A 22003-nucleotide genomic window follows, 5' to 3' on the forward strand; every position below is an offset into this window, starting at 1 on the left:
AGACTTTTCACAGAAACAAAAAATCACTGGTTTCTTCCTATACCATAAAACGCTCACTAAGAAAACTCCTTCACATGTACAGTCATGACTTGATACCAATAACAAGGTATTGGTTTAAGGTTTAAGTTTTTGCTTCTCAAACCCTGTACCTCAATGTTCACTCTTCTTCACCTCCCCCTCTTAAAAATTCTTTAATAAAAATCGGCCAACAAAGCTGCACTTTTTGCTCAGCGGCTTGATTTTATTATCTGACTGTATTTGCTGTTTAGTTTTTTCTGGTGTTTATAGTGTAAAATTGTTCTCTCTTTTGTTGTATAGTATGGTGTAATATTGTTTTTATGCCTCTTTTCCAGCTCTTTAATGTTAATGAGAATTGGTTCTCAATTGATTCAGTTGGATAGGGGAAAAATGTCTTTTTTTCCCCTTTTTTTTTGGACAATGAAATTAATTAACTTTTAAGTTATAATCTTGCAAAGATGAATGTAAGATCTATGTTCAATATCTTCCATTTTACAGCAGAAGTTAGTGCTAGGAAAAAAAAACAACTCCTTTGCTTGAAAAAAAAAGGAGTGGTAGGCTTCTGCACTCTGGGATTCAAAGCTCCCACTCTCCCATACAGGTATATTTATAATCCTTAGCTGTCGCTCTCCAGAAGAGCAAATCAAAGCCAGTAAAACATAACTGCCATAAATAAATGAATAGATGAGCAACAGCCCTGGACTGGAGGGATTCACCTAGCAATCACCCACATCAGATCAGATCAATGCTCATGGAAATTTCATGAAGCCTAGAATCCACATCGCTTCATATTTCACTATAATAACCCACAGAGCCGCAGGGGGAGTGCGTACGAAGAGGTGAGGGTGGGAAGGGGGGGAGGAAGGGAAGGAAATAAAGCTAGGGTGTTGAGGGGGGGTGGGGTGGAGGCTGGAGAGGGAGGCATTGAGGGTGAATGTTGGGTGCGTAAGAAGAAGGTGGGAGGATAATTGAGAAATCAGAACAGTCCAGTCGTCCTGGAAGCTGAAAAGTCAGCGCCCGGCTGCCCTGTCTCCGCGGCTTGTGTCACAGCGCTGTGTGTGCCGGGAGGTGAGTGGGTAGGGTAGTTGCAGGGTAATTGGCTCTGAGGCTTGATGTTAACACCTTAACAGGCCCTCAGACGGCAGGGTATGGAGCTGATCATATCACAACCTTCTGTTTCTCCCTCTCTCCTCCCTCCCTCACTCCCTTCCCCTTTCTTCGCTCCCTGTCCTTCCCTCCCCTCTGCAGTCTCCCGTGCTCAGGTGTGATCTCATAAGCGCTGCTTGGCGATCGATGCTGCCAGTGGCAGGGGGTTCAATAGCCCTGAATTACGGCTTCATTTCTGCCCCTATCCCCTCCCTCCCTCCCCTCCTTTCCTCCTCCTCACACAGATGAGAGCTGCCCACTAACACCCCTCATCCCACCTCCCCCTTTGCCTTCCTTCTCACTCACACACACACACACACACACACACATAAGAAACACCCCCCACCAACTACTCACAATCCAGATCAATACCTTACAATCTAATTTTTATCCATTTTTCCATAAACCCTGAGATTGCGTTTATTTGCAGAATCCGACAAGCTAAATAAAGCATCGCTTGAACATGTCAGGGAGACTAATGCGTGGCTGGAAATTCATACAGAGAAAACAGATGAGTGGAGCTTTTCGCTCCTAAAGGAAGGGAGAGGCTGAGCCCGACGGAGAGAGAGAGAGAGAGCGAGAGAAAGAGGGGTGGGGTGGGGAGGTGGGAAAAAATGGAGATTCTACAAATCAATGGAGGTGAGGACGCTGCTAGAACGTAAGCCCTAATTATCTGTTGCAAAAAGTGCATGTCGACAGTTAACAATACCTGACAGCTAGGAGCCTCACAGGGAGAATGCAAATTTTGAAAAAAAAAAAAAAAAAAATCCAGATAGAAACTGTGCGCTTGAATTAAGACATAAGAAAAAAAAAAAAAAGTAAGAAACCGTTCCCTCTGGTGAAGGCTGCTCATTTTCAGCAGGGTATAAAATAATCTACATCCAAATTCATTTACATCATCATCATCATGGAGCAGATGTTCCCATAATAAGAAGGCAGCATGCTAAAGAGGGAAGACAAGCCACATGGTGCAGAAAATTAATCTCAATCTCAAATAGAGGTGTGAGTTTTGTTGCAGTTAGGGACCGGGGATGTATGCGGCTCCCTCGACTGGCCCGGTTTCCAGCAGCTGTAAGACTGGGCCGGTTTAATCAACAGCAGGCATCCGCCCAAGCTCAATAAAAGGCAGCATTCACAAATAGGAGCGGGACAAGTAATTGACCACCTCACGGTCGAACCCGGCTTTTATTGCCAGATGACATGTGCGTCGTCGATGCGCTCGTACGCATCCGTGGGGGCATCGTGAGTTTATATGTGAATGTGTTTATCTGCGGGATGTTATCTTTAGCCATGCATTAAAATAAATAAATAAATAAAATCCTGCATATTTTCTGCTGAAAAAGTTGCATCAAATTAATCCAAGCTTTCCTTGGTTTGATTATAAAGTGAAACCTTGCATTAACAGTGCTTTGGAAAAGCATTCATGCCACTAGGACTTTTCCAATGTTACAATAACAAGCTTTATTATGCTTCCTTGAATTAGTTAGAACAGGCCGCTGAGTGATACAGAATATGTTCATTATAATGTTTTCATAAAATCATTCTCAGATAATACAATTTTAATTCTGCCTTTTGGAATTAGCTGTTTTGGGGCCTCCTGTCACTTTAAATCCAAGGAAGCTGCTGCTGGCCACGCCCACTCAACATATACATTTGCACTTTATAGCATCTTTGACCCTGAGTCGGATCCAGGAGCAGAAGAAGAGAAGCCTCCAGGACAACAATCAGGGACGCAGCAAGTTGTTTCTGAATTGCAAGTCAACAACAAAACACTTGTCTTTTCCAGCAGCCATTGTAACCGGCACACAGAAAGCTGGGTTCACCTGCGATTTCTCGGTAATGGGATGGTGCCTGCTGATTGTGACTTAATAATCCAGACACCAACAAACATCAACTTCAGCTATTTTACTGTTAAAATTTAGGAAAAGGGATAATGTGGCATATATTTATATTCACCCCTCTTCAATCTGATGCCACTAAATAAAACCCAGTGTAACAAATTGCCTTCAGAAGTCAGGTGGGAACATCTGTTGATAGCTCAACTTTTATTTGTGAACTCCATAAATGTGGCCTTAAAAAGTCTTGTTTTCCAAAAGCCACATAGGTAATCACTCACGGAATCATCTGGTCAGACTAAAGCCAACTGTGTTTACACCATGCCTGCAGGTAAACATGGTGATGGCAGCATCATACTGAGATGAAGCCTTTCCTCAGCAGGCAAGTGATGAGAAAAATGAAAGTGCTAAACTCACGGCAATTCTTGAAGAAATCCCATTTAAAGGCTGTAAGAAACTTGAGTCTCAGTCAGAGGTTCACTTTTTGTGAGGAAAGCCACCCTAGAAATATACCGCAAGTCACAACGGAAAGCTTAAGATCAAAGCATTTTCATGAGGTGGTGTGGCCCAGTCAAATCCTTAACCTAAATTCAGCTGAGAGTCTGTGGTAAGATTTGAAAATCTTGCCACAGTCTCAATATCCAGTGAAAGGAATGTTGTGAAAGAAAAATTAGGGGGCATGCGTTTCATAAGCACTACTTTGTGTTGGCCTTTCATGTAAACTTCCAATAAAATACAGAAATGTTTGCAAAAGGAGACAAAGGAGACAAAATGCAGAAGCGTTCAAGGACTACGAATGCTTTCGCAAGACACTGAGACCTAGCGTTATTTTCAAGCTTGTGAGAGCATCTTCATGCTTGCATCACACCCCTTGGCATTATCTGTGCTTCCCAACAGAACATGCAGTGTTCTAAAATGACAGGCAACTGACTGCCTGAGCTTCCTCTACTCCTAAAACTAATTTAGAGCTCAGAAGGCAAAAGCTCTGCAGAGACGGGGAAAGGATGTCAGCGGCAGCTGGTTTAAATTCTCTTCTTGACTTTTGTCTTTTTCCTCTCGCTGTCCCCGCTCCTCCTGGCTGCAAGCTGACTGATGTTCCCACCACACCTAATCTGCACTCATTGCTGAAAAACCACCCCTAATGTTGGCGCGCGCGCGTGCGGGCGGGACGTGCGTCACCGGCAGCCCTTAATGTGAGCCAGCAGAGCCTTTTAATATCAGCAGAAGCCGAGGTGGAAGCGGCACACAGACAAGGTTGCATACTGAGGAGGGAGGGGGATTGCCTTTTCAACGACACGGGCGATTCATCAACTCTCCCAATCTGAGGCCGGCATTCCAGCCCCGCACACAAGAACGTGTGGACACGTGGGTCCTGCTGGTGGAGCATTATCGCCTTATATTGCATGGAGAAAAGAAAAGGGAGAGCTTCCTTGATGAATGTTGCGACGACCCAGTGAAGAGGTGATACACAAGCCAACGTGGAGATGCATCCGTACCCAAAGGAGGAGGAGGATGTAGATGGAGGCGGGGGCAGGGGTGGGGTGGGGGGGGGAGCAAGCAATGACCTGATAATAAGAGAGGGGGATTAGGGAGAGCTCTCAGCCCCAGAGGTGGGTAAGGCAGAGGGCAGAGAGTGGAACAGAAGAGGGATAAAGGGATAAAACGACAGAGGAAGAGCAGGGATTGAAAAAAAAAAACAACAACATTCTTCTATTCTTATCAGTGGATAGCTTAATTGCCTTTGATGATTCTAATTGAAGCTTTTGGAAGTCTAATGACAGAGGAGTCCTCAGAGACGACAGGAAACACATTACTGTAATAGCTTCTCAGCGATTCTCCTCTGCACCCAAAGTTAACTCAGTTGTCCCGTCTATCCAGAGCGACAGTCCAGTTTTTGTCCAGCTGGTGGCTCTAGCTGCGTGCTGGAGTATCGATAATCATGCAGCGGAAGGTGTGCGGCAAAGAGAAAACACAAAGAAAGGGTTATGAGGGTAGCATGTTTGCAAAGCAGCAGTAGCAGCAGTATTGGGTATGTGTTGACTTAATTAGGTCTGTGAGCTGCTCGCTTTCCTCTCCTCAGCAGAAGTTGATTAGCAATGCCAGCTGTCCCCAATGTAATTCAGAGCGTGCACGCGCGTGCGTGCGCGTGGAATATACGAGTGCATGCAAGTCTGATGCTGCTGGGCTGCGTTGATGTGTGTTTATGTGTGCGCCGTGGCTGCCAGCTGCCACACGGCGCTGCCAATCCTCTATGATTAGTACCCACTGGCAACTGGGCTCAAACTGGTGCCAAACAGACCCAGGAGGGTAACGTAGCCCACGGTAATCCTCCTCTCTCTCTCTCGTCCGCTTCTCTTCTCCTCCTTCTCTCGCATCAATTTTTTTTTTTTTGTTTCTTTCACCCTGTCGACCGTTTCTGGCTCTCGCTCGCGACGCTAAACGAGAGCAAGCTCCTTCTCCCCTCGCGGGAAGTGGAACAATACAGAAGGTTGGGAGAGAGGAAGGTACAAATACCCGCTGAGGACGCACAGCAGTGGCTAAAAACGAAGTGTGAGAAAAAAAAAAGTCGGGCTGGGATCTATGCCTCGCCACGGTTGACTGTGCCCTTGTGAAGATGTTGTTGTTGCTCGGCAAGCAGCTCTGTGGCGTCCGGGCTCGGCTCCGTGCGGATAACCTTGCAGCCTCTCACCTGTTGAGAGTTCTCTGTGCACCTCCGCGGAGGCCAAGAGGGCGCCGAGAGCGCGCAAAATGCGGGAGAGAGATGAATTCGCTCAATGACGCGTTTCTCGAAAAACTGAACGTGACATTGTGACTGGACTGAAGATGGCGAGAAGCAATGCAGGATTTCTCCGTTTGGAGATGGACCAAGGAACTGGCTGTTGATCAAAAACCGGTGACCGGCTGGTCAATGCCCAAAAGTCTGATGCCTTTGATTCAGTGAATAGAGCATATGTGCCAGGTTGCACTTCTAAGCACACTCTTTAATGTGAAAGCTGATGCAGAGGTTTAACAGTATTTTCACTGTCATTGAGCTGTTTAAAAGGAAGCCGGTCGAAAAACAGAGATGAAAAAGAAAACCTAATCTTCTACAGCATACAGACACAAGTCTATAGATTTGTAAATATATTACACTCTTTTGGAAGTTAAGGCAACAATCTACATTTTCTAGGAAATAGACATTGAGAATCCTTTTTTACTAATGGTACCGATGCCAACTGCAGTAACCCCTAATATGAGACGATAAAGACAGTTTAAAATGTCAACGCCATAAATCATTTGCCTTTGTTTTAAAACAATAGTAAACCCTCCTTTTTTTTCGTTTTTTTTTTTTTTTTTACAATGGTGGCTCTTTCACACACGTTGTCGCCTCCACACTAGATTTATGGGAGGAGGGCTAGAGAAAAAAAAAACCTCTTTTAAATGCCTATATTGTAATTCTTAAAGATAAGTATCTGCAAAAAGGAAAAAAAAAAAAAAAACTGTACAGAAGGGTCAAAGCCTTAAAAGAAACAAGAGATCGGAAATTGGTCACAAAATTGTGATTGGATAATCTCTGGCATTTATGAGTCCCACATGACTGGCGAACCAAAAGGCCGAAGGCGCACACAGACACTCCTGTATGCACTTCCTGTGTACCCACACAGCTCTGTGTGTTTGGCAGCCTGTGAGGTGTTGGACAGCTCTGGCATGGCAAAGGCTGCACACCCATCTGCCCCCCCCAGCCCCATTCTTAGTAATGCAGTTACTTTTCAGCAAGCGTGTGCCTGGAGTACATATGTGCAAAGACAGCAGCGCATCCGATTGCAGCCTTTACCATGAATCCACGTAGTTGTGACTGATGGTTGTGGATAGATAGTGTTGTTGCTCTGTAATTAGGACACAAGATGTAGAGAAATGCATGGCGACTCGCACGCTCCCGCTCAGTTATGATTTTGTCAGATGTTGGCAATTCCAGTTGGGGCTTAGTGCCTAAGTCTATCAGTGGTTGAGATTACAGACAGATTTATGTGATTCGCGGGCTCCCCAGAGGACCTGCGGCCTCGCACTGGTTAATCACTGCTTCACATTCGCTCCTTTCCGCCGTTCGCTCACCGCACTGCTAGATTTTTCAACGCAACACCAGAGCTTTTCGCACCCCGGCCGACAAAAAAAAACGGCGTGAAACGCTTCCGTTTTTCCTGAATCCTGCCTTCGACGGGGGTTAATTCTTGATAATCTCACTAATCAAAAGGTTAAACCTCCTCCCTGACCTTCACTTGCTTCATAAAAGAGGGAAAATTCCTTTTCTCGTCAGATCAGCAGGCTTTTTTTTTCTTTTCACTGAATTATCGAGTCGCGTTATTGAACTTTGAATTGTCTAGCGTGCATGTTTTGTTTTTTTTTCCCCCCTCAGTGCATAAAATGCACAACCTCGACAGTTTCAGCAGATACGGCCAAAAGAAGTGTGTCTAAAATAAGCCAGCGTGGGAACACGGTTCATCTGATTACTCCTCGTCGTTCCGCCACGAGTCAAGTCACGGAATGCAGGACGTGGCGTTGGATCGACCGCGTTATTACACTGCAGCTTGGTGTCGTTGACGTCAGCGCTTCAGTGGTACCTGTGTAGATGAAGCGTCCAGGTGTGCCTTTGCAGAACTGTTTGGATTTGTAGGACAGCGTGACTTCCACCACCCCGGGGATGTGCCTGGGCGGGGTCTGCACACGGATGGCGTGGGGAGTGATCAACTACAGAGAGGGCAGAAGGGAGGCGGATTAATGAAATGAAACTTCACATCTTACCAGCCGCTCCTGGGAGCACTCTTGGATTGTCTGAGCCCCTCTTGTTTTGCAGCTTTGACTGTTTTTTTTTTTTTTTTCCCGTATAATAAGCCTGAAAATGATGTGTTAGCGCCAAAGCCCTCAGGTGGCCCCGTAGCCCAAGGCAATGTCACTGTGAGGCTTAGGATGGTTATCAGCACTGACACGGGCTATGTAATAAGGATTCAAAAGCGGTTATCTGTTTATGAATAAAACACACGATTCCTCTGCGCGCGCCTATTGAACAGCATAAGTAAGTGTATAATATGCTTGTCCCCACTGGCCCCGTCTCTGTGTCTGTCAGCTGGAGCCATCTAGCCGCCGTTAGCCACATGAAAGCACCAAAAGGCTCACTTAGTGCGGCTCGCGTCGCACGCACGTGCGCATTCTGAAGGGCCTTTTGAAGAAAGCGGTATCATGACAAAGCGCAGATGAGGCCTCACTGAGAGCTAGTTCTCTGCAGCGAGCTAGCACTCAAACGCTAGGAGCGCTCAAAAGCTATCAGCGCCGCTGCCAGCACTTTAAGTGTGTGGATGCATGTGTGCGTCGCTCTTAACTGTCCCTTTCATTCCTCACTTAGCTGGGCTTTCATTCCACCATTGTCTGCATCCCCCCCCCTTCCAAACTCACCCCCTCAGCGAGACAATATAGGAGCTTTTTATAGAATTATTCCTTTACTAAAGAGGAAGCTGTTTAGCTGCACTGCCTCGCTGACCTTCGGTTTTTACACATACACCGCATTTACATTTTAGTCATGTGGCAGATGCTCCTTACAAAGGGATTCGTCCTGCACGACGTGCACGCGTATTTCAAGAAAGTGTTCCTTCAAACGCAGCCTAATAGATGGCAGGTAAGGAAGGAAGTGAACAGAGAGCCGCACAGATTGCAGCCTGCTGCTCAGATTTTAAAATGGATGTGAAAAGTACTTGCAGTCTGACGTTACTTATTGCTTTTAATTACTTATTAATCATCTTGTTAGTGTTTCTTGATTGATTCTTTCCATTTTCAAGTTGTCTGCGTTTGTTTTTCTCCCACATAGTCAAAGACAGCGACAAACAAAGGGTTATTTTTTTCTCTGTTCCGAGGAGTAGTGCGTTAGCAGAATGACTGCATGTAAAATGATCATTAATAGCAAATAAAGAACTTTGACAGCTAAAATTACTGGCTTGCAAATTCAAGCGCTCATTTAAAAATGTCTTCTGTGAAACACACCAAAACAGGGTAAACTTACCAATGCATAAGGTCCATCTTCTTTCTCTGCAATATTTTACACTACTTGATTTCTATCTACTGCTTCAAGGCAGATTTTGATGATCTCTTGGGATTAAGGTAAAACAGATTTGGATATTTTTTGGAGCTGATCCCATGTTTGCCTATCCGCTTATTGTTTTCCTCTTAAATGAGTTCATCTCTAATTAAAGGGAGCTAAAAGAAATTGTCTGGTTGAGGAATAAAAATCCATTGGTAACAAACTAATAAATCAAACAATAGAAAACCCTTCTTTCCCCATTTTTAGAAGGAAGTCGTTAGTTAATATACAAATGTTTGTCAACTTAAACAGTGATGGGTAAATCTCATACTTGCTATAAGATTAATCTTAACACCTTTCCTATAAAATAACTAAAGAATAGTCCCTAATGTGGCATGCTGCATAAATCTACCAAGTAAATATTCTCAGGAAAAAAAAAAAAGTTTCAGTGTGATATTATTCAAGTGCAACATATTTTTGTAATCACAGGTGAAGTGTGAAACAGGTAACTCACCTCACTCCAGACAAGCATTGTTCCAAAAATGACTTGGAGGCCATCGAAGAAGTTGTCTCCGATGATGATGACCGTTGCGCCCCCTGTTGTCCAACCTTCACTGGGACTGATGGCTTTGATGCTGGGGGTTGCTGGAATAATAATAACAATAAAAATCCCACATCACAGATTAGATTCTAACCCACCGAAAATAAAAGATCAGCAAGGTTTCTGCCACCGGTGCCACGCGTTGTCCTTCTCTCCCCCCCCCCACTGTCTTTCACACACTCTCAGACACACACAGATCACCCCTCGGCCCTCTCCCAGGGGTTGGGGCGTGGACGTGGAATTCTAATCAGAGTGATTATACGCACCCCGTTATTAAACATCACCTCTGCCCTGCGTGTGAGGGCAGCGGTGGTGCGCTTGTTTTATGACACGTGGCAAAGCGTGCAGGCCTGTAAATGTCAGGTGTGCTCAGTGTCTGATCAAAGGGCACGCGACCGGGGAGCAGAGCAGAGCCAACAGTAGCTGTGCCCCCTGCATACCTCTGCCTTCATTAACCAAACACTTAGCTCTCGCTCAGCTGTCTGTACAACATAACTGTGTGTCGGTTTCCATCTCCTGGCCTGTGGAGCCTCTCTGAACACACGCTTATGTGGGCATAAATGTTGCCGATTCGTAAGGGTGGGCGAGTTTCCCCACCCTTACTCACCCTTGTGCATGTTCTCACAGGAACATGCACAAGAGTATTCAGACTGCTTGAACTGTGTCACATTTAGTTATAATGAAAGTAGAAACAAATGTATTTTATGGCTATTTTAGGCCAGTGACCCCGCACAAAGTTATGCATAATTGCAGACTGGAAGGAAAATGACACACAGTTTCACTTTTTCAGTAGAGAAAAAAAAGAAAAGTTTCATCTGAATATAAGTCTAACTGTGAATCTGTGAAGACCTTTGAGGTTTAAAGGAACAAAGCAACCTACTAAGGCATGGCCGTTCAGCTAAGCTAACAGGCTTAGCAAGGAGAGCAACACTCAGTGAAGCAACTAAGAAGCCCACGGTAACCCTGAAGGAGAGTCAAATACCATCAGCACCGGAGAGAGAATTTGTTGACAGGATAACCCATCCTTTATGGAAGAATGGCATGAAGAAGGCTATTGTTGAAAGAATCCATGCAGGGGACAAAACAAACACATTACAGAAGGTACTCTGGTTAAAGTAGACCAGATGTCTTCATGTGGCGATGGCATCACGCTGTGTGGACGCTTTTCCTCAGCGGGGACGGGAAAGCTGGAGTTGGTGGAAAAATGGCCGGAGCAAAACACAAGGCAGTGTTTTAATAAAACCTTGTAGAGAATGCAGAAGTCTTGACACTGTGGGAAAAGATTCACCTTCCAGCAAGAGAACAACTCAAAACAGGAGCCAAAGTTGTGCGTTGGAATGGCCAAGTCAAAGTCCAGACCTCTATTAAATTGTGTCCAGACTTAAAACAATGATGATCGCAGACTCGTTCAGATCCACAGAGCTTGGCATTTTGCAAAGAATATTGGGCTTATATTTCAGTCTGTAGATCTGCAGAAACTTGCAGACGTAACAGCTGTGAAACAAACTGACTGTAACCATAAGCATGCCACTCTTTTTTACTTCTGAAAACATTTCTCTTCCACTTCACAACTACGCACTAGTTGGCGTTGCGCCATCAAGTCCGCCCCCCCCCCCCCAAAAAAAAAAACAAACAGAAGTTTGTGGTTGTGACATTACAAAATGTGACATCTGCAAAGTACTGTATTGTCGCAATAGTTTCACTAACTGCTCCTTTATTTGCTTTCGGACCTTATCTGTCCATGTTGTGGACTTGGAGATTACTGAATGTGATTGAAGAAAAGAACAGCACTGAGAGGAAGGGAAAAAAATACATGTTTATATAATCTAAATCTCCTCTCCTTAACAGATATGCAGCTTGTCAGACATGTTGTAATTCTGCAAAGCGGCATAATCCACTTTAGACTAGGCTGACTTTTTTTTTTTTCTCCCCTCATAGCCCTGCCTTTGCTCTTTGCCTGACTCCCTGTTCTGTTGATCCTCCCCAACAAGCTGGAGTGATATTTAGCCCCCTGATACGCCCGCAGAGATCAGCGTTCGCCGAGCAGCAATCTGTGGCCGTAATCACGGCCCTGAGATGCCTCCCCTTTCACAGCCGCTGATATTATGTGCCCTCGGTGTGCATGTGTGTGCGACTTCTTTTGACGTGTGTGTGTGTGCGTGGATTAACCAGATGGTGGAACGTGAATCCATGTGATAGGATTATACTTTGGGGTGTTCCTCTGTGCCATCTGTTCGACTCTATGGGCTGCTCATCTATTACCGCTCGAAATGGGCCCCAAAGTCACGGATCCGCCACACATATGAGGCACTGGGATCGTGCCGCTTTTGTATCTTTTCATCTCGTCTTTTTGATACACTCCTGCCTCTTCCTTTCACAAAAACTGGGAGCCACCTTTCCTACACCTCTCTGTTCTGTACTTTTGCTCCTTTTTGTCTTTCTTCAGACTCCTCTCAACGGGAGGAACAGGCAAAAAAAAAAAAAAATCAGAGGTGAGGAAATTCCCAAACAAATCTCTCTTAGCAGAGGCGACATCTGTTACGGTGCGCATTCCGCTTTCGGTGCGAGATCCGACGCCTCCAATATGTCTCGTCTTTGTGAACTTTTCTAATCAACTGTGAGACCGGGCACGGGAGGGGGGCCAAGTGGTCCACTTTGTCTCTGGAGGACAGTCATCAGAAAGACTTAACCGTGGCATTCAATCTTAACTCAATCTACTCCAGGCGGTCATTTAAATCCCTTCTTAGTTTTGTCGTCATTATCATCCCTGAGGTTGACTTTCCTCAAAGAAGAAAAAAAATATGTTTCTCTTATTTAATGTCTGGGAAATCGAAATGAGAAAATAACTGGATTAGGGACTTGGGAATCAGTGCAGCCTCCTAAATCATACGCACATGTCATTATGAAGTATTAAAGGTTTGGGTTTGACTGTGAGTGTGTATGTGTGTGTGTGCTAGCTTTTTTTTCTCTCTCTTTTTTTTGTTATGGGTGTGCTTGCTTGAAAACCTGAGGGATGGAGAGTGATGGAGGGCTAGAGGATAAAAGCAGGTCTCCAAGGAAATAAAGCTAGTGTTGGCTTTAAGCAGAACAGACCTCATAAGACACATAGTGCTTATCTGAGGCAGAGTAGAAGGCCCAGAGGCGCAGACCTGAGGGGAGCAGGCCACATGGGAGAGACAAGAGACTCTCGCGTGTTTCCACTCGCTCCTTAGCTCCAGTTAGAAGAGAGGAAAGTGAAATCCAGGAGGAAACAGGATGAAGATAAGAAAGCAAGCACATGTTTAAGGCGTTGAGGAGACGAGAGGGGAGAAAGGGAAAGAGGGGTTGGAAGTGGAGCTAGATTTTTTTTTTTTAAGGGGAGGAAGAGGATGAGAGAGGAGGAAAAGGAAAGAAAGAAGGGAAAGGCAAAGGAAGTTTTTTTTTGTTTTTTTTTAAATACCGTGTTCCAGGTAGGACGGAGTTCCTTCCGAGGGGTCCAAACGTCGAGCCCGCCGACCGTGTTTGGAGTTGTTGTGCACAAACATGTTGTCAGACACGGCCAGGACGTGGCCCTCGACGCTCACCGTAGTGGACACAACCACCTGAGAGAAGGGAGGCCAAGGAAAACAAGAGAACCGCTGAAAACCTTTGAAAGTAGCTCATTCTAACTTTAAAATGATCTACAGGATCAATTGCAGACTGCATGAAGATCCTAAAAAGTTTAGGTTTTTAAGCAAGTAGTGTCAATAACCAATAAATAACAATAGAAAGGCTGTGACCACTTTGAGCAGTCAGATGATGCATTTACGGTTCATATTTGTATCTTACTGGTACGTATTTCATTAAAAGCTCAAATATATCTTTCTGTGTAAATACATATTAGTTAAAACAATATATGTTTAACTTATATGCGTATAAGTTAAAACAAAAAGAAAAATGAAACCAATCATGTTGCCATTTGTTTTTTTTTTGGTGTTTGGAAATCTTCTGCAGAGCCCGGCTGCCCATCTTCACACTGAATCCCTGCTCAGCTTTGTCAACCCAAATGTTCTGGCAGGATTTCCCTCAAGTTTCACATGTTTTGCCTTTCTACCTATTTAAAAAAAACACCTAAATGTTTATCAGCCCAATTCTCTACAGAATGAATTTGTTACACTGCTTTAGGAAACGATTTATACACCTTGAACTTTTCACATTTGTCACATTGCAACCACTTCCACTTTTATGAGGGTTTTATGAGATGGACAAACACAAACTAGTGGACTTGTGAAGCGGAAGGACAATCAAACACAGTTTTCGACATTTTTTACAACAAAAGCTCTGAAAAGGGTGGCGTGAACTTATCGTTACTTTGTCAGGCTAACTTTTGCTGCAATTAACGCTGCATGTTTGTCATGTATGGCAAGTTTTGACATGGAGAGATTGGGGTTTTTCCCCATTCTTATTTGCAAAATAGCTTAAAATCAGCCAGATTGGATTGAAAGACTTTGTGAGCGTCAGTCTTCAAGTCTTACTTTAACTTTACACTTAGATTTAAACCTGGACTTAATGGCCACTTTATAACATGAGGATGCTTTTGGAAGCTGAACCCTATCAAGATTTATTCCAGTATCGTTCTGTATTTAACTCCCTCCATCCGTCTGTCCGTCCATAACAGGACTTCTTTGGACATTCATTTGAACAAACACTTTCTTCTTGCCACTCTTCCATAAAGGTTATGTTTTTGGAGTCTATGGCAAACGGTTGTCCCGACTCGCATGTGTTACGGTCTTCATAACAATGTTCTTTCACAAAAGTTCTCCAATGTATCTCTATGGCCATAAGAGCACAGTTGTATTTATAACAAAATTTAATAACAATGGAACCCACAGTGAAGGTTTTGTTTACTAATTGGGTGACTTTTAGCTGCAATTTGTGCTCGGGATTTCACATGGGGGGCATCCGGATAAACGGGGCTAAAATCATGCCAGATATTTAAAATCTAAAGTATTGTTTTTCTTCCACTGTGCAATAATGTCCAAAATTGAACCAATCCCACTAAAGAGCACCAATGTTTCTGATTGTGAAGGGGGGAAAAAAAGATGTAGAAACTTTCAAGGTGTATAAAAAATGAGCTTGAAAATCATCTATTGAACTTGTTCATCGTGCATTTTGAACGTTCCTCGGAAGAGACACTTTGTATGCCTCGCTTGCAGCATTCTGTTGGGGGATAGTGTTTTACGGTGTTCTACAACAGGACATCAAATGCTTCTTGTGTCTGCCACACAGTCACTGTGAAGCCCGCTGCATCTTGAGTGAGTGCAGAAAGCGGCTGGTCACCTGAAAACGCCTCATGTCTCGAGGGTTCCCTGCGTTCTTCAGGCAGTTCTGGTTGCACTTCAGGAAGAACTTGAGGAAGAACCTGCGCGCGCACGAGGAGAGAGACAGAGAGAGAGGGAAAGATCAGACGAGCCGTCGAAAGACTACCTGCGAGTCCTTAAAAGAGATGCCACTGATAAATGACAAAACACAGATAAAACTAGAGGCAGACGGGGCTCTCGCTCCATCTGACACTCCTCCGTCAGCTGCTGGTGACAAGCGCAGTTATTCCTCAGTAAAACCTTCGCAGAGGCAGTGACTTAGACGCAACCTTGTGTATCAATCGCCGAGCGTCTGTCACGGCTCGCCGTAAACTCACCGGGGCAGATGTAACCCCCCCCCCCCCCCCCCCCCCCCTACCCCCACGCCCCATCACCCCCACCAGTCCTCAGGCTTTGCACAGCCGTGTGACGGAGGTTGAGCTGTAGCTACTCTGCAGCACACAGTGTTGCCGCTCCTGCCTCTCTCAATCTCAGTGTGAGAGACCACATCAACAGCACCTGCCATGCATTATTAATAGGCTGAGATGGCAAGTATGGCTACCCACATCAATACTTAATGAGGGAGGGGAGGAGTACTGGGGAGAGTTGGGGTTGTAGATGGGGTGGAAGGGGAGGGGAGGGGGGGCGGTCTGGTCTGGAAAGCAGAAAAAGAGGAGTGGGTGGGGGGTGGCTGACAATTTATTCCCTCGCCCCACCCCGAGGCTTGAGACCTGACAACTTCTTCTGTAAGTGAAACTGCAGTATTGTACATCTCCTCATTCAACCTTCTGCGCTGCCTGTCTGGCTCCATGATGGAAAAAAAGAAAAGAAAATCAAATGAACCGCAAAAATAAACAGCGCTGTGTACAAATAAACAGGAACCCTAAAACAGGGGGAGAAGGGGAAATAGAGGGGGGTATAAAACTACATTTCCCACCCCTTACTCCCCCTTCCTCTTACTCCTCCTTCTCCCCCCTTTGAGGTAGCTCAAAGAAGTGCTGACAGCTGAAACTGCTTACAATACAGATCTCCAGCAGCCAGAGAGAGAATCACTCCTTTGCTCAGCTTTTCTTTCATATGTCTTATTTTCTCCCCTCTGTTCATTTGTTATGGCTACGATTCTGCACTGGGCAGCGCGTTTGGAGCCAAGCTCCTCGGATATAATCGAGCGCACACACACGCACGCACGCACGCACACACACGCCGACATGTCAGGAGAAACACAGCGCCCCGGACAATTGCTTCATCTAGGCTTAGGAAAAAAAGAAGAAAAAAAATACTAACAAAAAAAGAAGAAGATAAATGGACGTAGCAGAGTTATGTCTCATTTCGAGAGGCAGGCCTACTGCTGTGTGCATTACAAGCATCTGATGTAACACAAGAACCCGCGGTTATTCCCCGACAAGTTTTAAATGCATGACAGCTGGCTGGTGGTGGATGCTCCTCCTTGAGTGGAGAAGAAAAAGCATGCTATGATCTCAATAACAAACTCTTTACTCTAATGCGTTGTGTTTCCCCCCCCCCCCCCCCCTTTTCTTTCCTTTGGCTTTTTTTTTTTGTTATTATTATTTCTGTTGTGATTTATAATCGTACTTGCGCAAGAGGCCAAATCTGAATGAGACAGGGAAGGGTGGGTGTGTTAGGGGAGAGGGAAAGAAATGGCGCAGAAAGTGAAAGGGGAAACCGATTGAAAGATAGACAGAAGGACGAAGCAGACAGTACGTGAAATCCGAAAGGAGAGACAGACCACCCTCCTGTATATTTTAGAAGCTGTGGGCCAATATCTCAATAATTCATGAAGTGGAGAGATGTTTTTTTTTTTCTTTTTCTTTTTTTTTTCCTCCAGCATGCTGTTAGACCCCACGGACCGAGGGTCTCCCAACTTTCTTATCTCCTCAAGGTCAGAGAGCAGCCTAACAGACAGCTGTGGACCACATGCACTTGTCCGACATACTCCACCTTCCTCGCTGCACCTCCTGTTTAATTCATCGATTCCACTTTTTTCCCTCAACGGCCCTCCTGCTCCTTTGCCCAGGCATCCATGATGGATGGAAAGATGGATAAGTGGAGGGAAGAAAGTTAGGGTCACCGCAGTCAGAGGTGATGGAATCAGAGGGTTAAATTTGGAAAAGGAGTTGGGATGAGACCCATGAGACGATAAGTGTGAAGGAAACACACCAAGTCGGTCTGATATTTTTGTCTTTTTAACATGCCCTAATGTTCTGGTGTAAAAGATTGAGGTCGTGGTTAATCATTTCAGGTCTTTTTTGCACATTTAATTTGACATTTATCCTGCACAATTCAACTGAAAACAAATCAGAGAGAAAACATATTAAATAGCTACTGTAGCTAGCTCAGTTAAGTGTTAAATACTTAACTGATTTCTTTTGTTTAATTTCAACTTTAAGTCCTTGGCATCACTACCTGAAAATACTTGTCCTCGCTTTTCTGCCTTAAGAGAGAACATCACTTGTTCACAACCCTTTATAGTTGCGTCCACAGATTTTCTGTCAGATTTAGTCCTGGACTTTGGATAGGCCATCTCCCAAAAAAGAAAAAAAGAAAAAAAAAGTGAACCCATTCTTTTGTTTATTTTGGATGAGCGATTCGAATCAAATCACCGAAATTATGACTTTCACTTTTAACTTTACACTTTTGAGATAATCGGCGAGTGCTTCTGTGTGATGAAGTCGGGATAAAGGAGCAATGTGCGCTGGTATGTAACAGCAAAGAGATTACCATACGGATTTAAGGATAATCTGATTGACAGCTGACGAGTAAATATGTGCAGATAGCCGACAAAAGCCCATGATTCTATCCGGTGCTCGGTTCAGTGCCCAGTAATTGTTGTATTTTTGCTGCGTTTTTGTTAATTAACTGAACAAGGCAAATGGGCAATCAGTCTCACAAAAGTGCATCAGAACCTCCCCTGTGGTGCGAGAGTAGGAATCACCTGTTTACACAAAATGACTCGATTTCAGAGCCAGATGAGGAAGTGGCGAGAACAAAAAGGCCCAGTTTTTGTTGTTACCAAATCCCCTATGAGCTTATGAGCAGCTAAATCACTGAGACATGTGACAGAGTGCTGAACGCTGTGCAAAGCCAATGTTTCTTTTTCATTCTCATTTTGCCATTGCACTCACCCAATATGCTTAATTTGCTCTCCCTTGTGAAGGCCTCCATCCCACTTTACTTTTGTTCGCTCTGTCTCACCTTACCAACTCAAAAAGGACTTTTTTTCTGAAGAAAAAAACATCTGTAGAGTTTCATCCATTTGTTTTATCAAACAACATCGATAAAAAAATAGATTTAGTAATTGGTAGGGCCTTGGTGATTCTAGATTAAGATGTTCTGTTCAGATGAGACCCACACTGAAGTTCTTGGGCTTAATACCACCGCACATCATTCCTGAACACACTCTCCGTGGGAAGGTTTTTCTTCAGCAAAGACAGAGGAGCTGGTCAGAGTTGACGGGATGATTGACGGAGCTCAAAACATGGCAAAAGATCGAAGGTTCAACCTCCAACAGGGCAAAAAAACCTCAGCGTAAAGACACGGAATTGATCAGAGCAGAGCAAATTCATGACTCTGAAAGGCTCAATCAAAGTCCGCAGCAAAATCCAATCGAGAATTTAGAAAATCGATGTTTACAAGCACTTGTTATTGGGCAAAGCCGGTGGAGACATATCTGAAAAGAGCTGCGGCTGCAATGCAATGAAATGTAGATATTTTAATAACCATATATCCTTTTTATTCTACTTCTCTATTATGTGCTACTTGTCTGTCACATAAATTCCCAATAAAAATGCTCCGAAGTTGCATTTTTATTGGGAAGTTGTGATGAAGGTTCAGACAGTTTGAATACTTTCTCAAGCAGGCAAAAATAGTTTCAAAAAACTTCTGCACAATTACAACAACCACACAAACACAGAATTTGGTTGATAAGTAACGAATAAAGAAAGTCTTTTCTTCAACTCTTTTCTGTTCTTATTTTCTTCAGAATGTGCTTCCACGTATTAAGGCTTAAAGATTTTTTTTTTCTTTCACTTTGTTCTTTACACTGGCGTATTTTCTGATCCTTGCTTCAATTATTCCCACTTCCTCTTTGCATTTGAAAGTCTCGCTGCTTTCGAGCTGTTAAACCCGTGCAGGCAGATATTACTGCTGCAAATTGCTGCACCGGCTGGATTAAATGAAATAAAACCATTTCGCTCTCTCGTAATTACCCCCCAAATCCAGAAATGGCTGTGGAAGTGAATTTGTGTAAATAACTGCTTGGCCTCTTCTAGCCTCGTGGCGTAAATTTGCAACAGCAAAAAAAAATAAAAAATAAAAAAAATAAAATAAAAAAATTATATACAAAAAAAAAAGCAAACGCAGCCGGTCGCTGTGGTAATTTAATGATCTCACACTTTCATCATATCATAACCGGCATTATTTGTCACTTTGGAGCAATTAAACACAAAATCACCCCCCTGCCCATGCAAAACAAAACAAGGAAAGCAATTATAACACAACTTTTAAGTAATCCCCGTAGCATCTAAATAATATTACTGCAGTGATAAAGATCGTCTAAGCGATTAGCTAACAGCACGGAAGCCTCCGAGGGACAATTCTGTTATATTTTCTAATAATTTTCCTACATTAGCCACAAATGAGGAAAGGAGTTGTTTTCCTTGTCAAATTCAACATGGATGACTTCAGAAAACCGGCTTTGAGCTGTTATTTATTTCCCGCCCTCCTCCCTCTGCTCTGTTAATTTTGTTCCGATGCTCTGTAAGAATAAAAAAGAAGAAGAAGAAGAAGAAGAAGAAAAAAAGCCCCGGCACAGTTGATGCTGTAACTCAGCCCTCTTTTCTCCTGCCATCTATTTCAGCTGTACAGATCATCTCCACGAGATACGCTCTGTGTCTGGCTCCTAATATGCTTCATGAGGTGTGTAATTCACTGTGCTCCGGAGGGGAGCCATTTGTCTCGAGGGTTAACTAAGTGACACAACAGCACTTCCCCGTGCCTGTTAGCACCGCGGGACATGTTGAACCAATCCAGGCAGGTAGAAGGAGAGACGCTCCTGCACTTTGGCAATTAAGCATTAGGGTACATTAAGGGAAATATCTGTCAGCATGTGTAAAGTGACAGTATAGTGAAGTGTGACATTCTAGCAGAATGAAATCTCTTCCTCACACTCTTGCTTCGAGTATTTTCTTTGCCCCCCTCCCCACGCCACCCAGCTCCCTCCCTGTGTTTCATTTCTCATTTTCTTGCTGTTCCGGGCTACTCTTTCTTTCGCTCTTTCCGCCATGCATCACTGACACTTCAACCGAGAGCCTGACTGGCTTGTTTTTGTGGTGACCTGTCTCCCAGCCAGAAGTATATGTTTAAGCATAGAAGCACACACTCGTGACCTGCACACACATACACACGCACACACGCTAATTTAGGGAGATTTATGAGTGGGGCCTTGCACCAGGAGCCATGCAGGCTGACCCCAGGGGTGCAGTGGGGCACTGATAGGGGCCGGGGGGGGGGGCCCTGGCTCCACAGTGGGGGGACATTAATAATCCAGAACCAGGTCTGTCTCTGGGTCTGGTCCTCAGCCTTGGACATCAGGCTGGAGCAGTCTGCAGTGGCCCACTTTCGATATGAAAGCAGACAAATTTGGTGGTACCACTAAAAAGAAAAAAAAAAAATTCATAGAAGCGACATTATCTGACGCTGGAAAACAACAACAACAACAAAAAATAAACAGAAATCCAATGTCAAGAACAACATCTTCTTCTATCATGTCTCCTCTTTTTCAGCCCACCTATTTTCAATACAATTTATGGCAAAAGACCCAAATGGCCATGTTGGACAATTGATGCTGACAATGTTTGCGTAATTTTCTGGCAAGCAGATTTGAACGTAAATTTTTTCATAGCGATCATTCTGCCATTTGCAACAACTTTTTTTAACAGCTTATTTCAATTTAAGGCTTTTTTACACATCTTCACCAAAGTACCAACTCAACTAAGCCTAACCCTATCCATATTTTCTCATCTATAGACTGGAAAAGAAACATTCATTTGTATATCTCATTTTAACAGATAGACACTGAAAAATGAATAAATATCTTAACAACAGGACAAAAAAAAGGATGATCACAAACAGCGAAGTGTAAGGACAAAGTGAAACATGCTCACACACTTCACTTCATTCCTTTGGAGTGCTCCTCCTCAAAGTAGTGGTGGGCACCTCTATATTGCCCTCATGTCTATCTTAAGTGTCATGATTTATTCAAATAGAACATCTCAATGCGCTGAAAAATTCATTCCCAGCTCACTTGGCGCGCCGTCCCATCCTCCTCTTTATCTCCTTGATGTGTGTGCACGTCTTGTCAGCTGAATTTGTCCCCATCGTTAAATATTTCTCAGAACAAATGGACCCTGGAGGGAGGGAGACCGTGGGTCAAGGGGTGGGGGGGGATCCACGGTGCATCTTCAGAGCTCGGGGAGAGAGGCCTTGCTTGGGGGAAGAGATTGTCCCCTCGCTCTCCCTGCTGCTGGAGCTCCAGTCTCAGCTTGGGGACAGAAGTCCCAGAGACACTTAACCAATTGTGTTTCATCCATTTGATCCAAAAAGGATCATTCAAAATTCAGCCGAGGCGTCTTTGAGGGAAGCACCGGAAGACCGGCGGAGAGATCTCGCTAGCTTGAGAAGAGGAGACCTTCGTTTAGCAACTTGTAGCCTGAAAACGTGCCTACCTGTGCGGTGATTGTGCACCACAGCAACATCGGGAGCGGAGGGGAAATGTGCAACTAAATAAACATCTGTGCATGTGTATGTGTGTGTGTGCCCGTGTAGCAAAGCCATGATGTATAAGAGCTTGTCTGGGTGATGGACAGTCTTGGCAGGCGGTGCTGATTGAAACACTTCCTCTGTCGGGCCTAGCCCATTAATCTGATGGAGACAGAGACAAAGAGAAGGAAGGAGAGAGGCTCCAGGCCCCCAGACCACAGGAGTAATGAAGGGTCCTGGTCCCTCTCACCCCGGCTCTGTC

At 44.4% G+C, this 22003-nt stretch overlaps 1 protein-coding gene across 4 annotated transcripts in view; it reads right to left on the reverse strand.

Moving 5' to 3' along the window:
• ebf1a (EBF transcription factor 1a) overlaps positions 1-22003 on the reverse strand; it is a 78303-nt gene that overhangs the window by 18722 nt on the left and 37578 nt on the right. For all 4 annotated transcript variants that reach the window (XM_032554815.1, XM_032554818.1, XM_032554817.1 and 1 more), the window contains exons 7-10: positions 14945-15026; positions 13086-13227; positions 9560-9690; positions 7598-7724 (exon numbers count right to left, since the gene is read on the reverse strand). In XM_032554815.1, coding sequence (XP_032410706.1) covers positions 7598-7724; positions 9560-9690; positions 13086-13227; positions 14945-15026 — 482 coding nt within the window. The remainder of the gene's footprint in view (positions 1-7597; positions 7725-9559; positions 9691-13085; positions 13228-14944; positions 15027-22003) is intronic.

The sequence above is a fragment of the Xiphophorus hellerii genome, chromosome 23 (assembly GCF_003331165.1).
Source record: "Xiphophorus hellerii strain 12219 chromosome 23, Xiphophorus_hellerii-4.1, whole genome shotgun sequence".
In the NCBI taxonomy this organism is placed as follows: domain Eukaryota; kingdom Metazoa; phylum Chordata; class Actinopteri; order Cyprinodontiformes; family Poeciliidae; genus Xiphophorus; species Xiphophorus hellerii.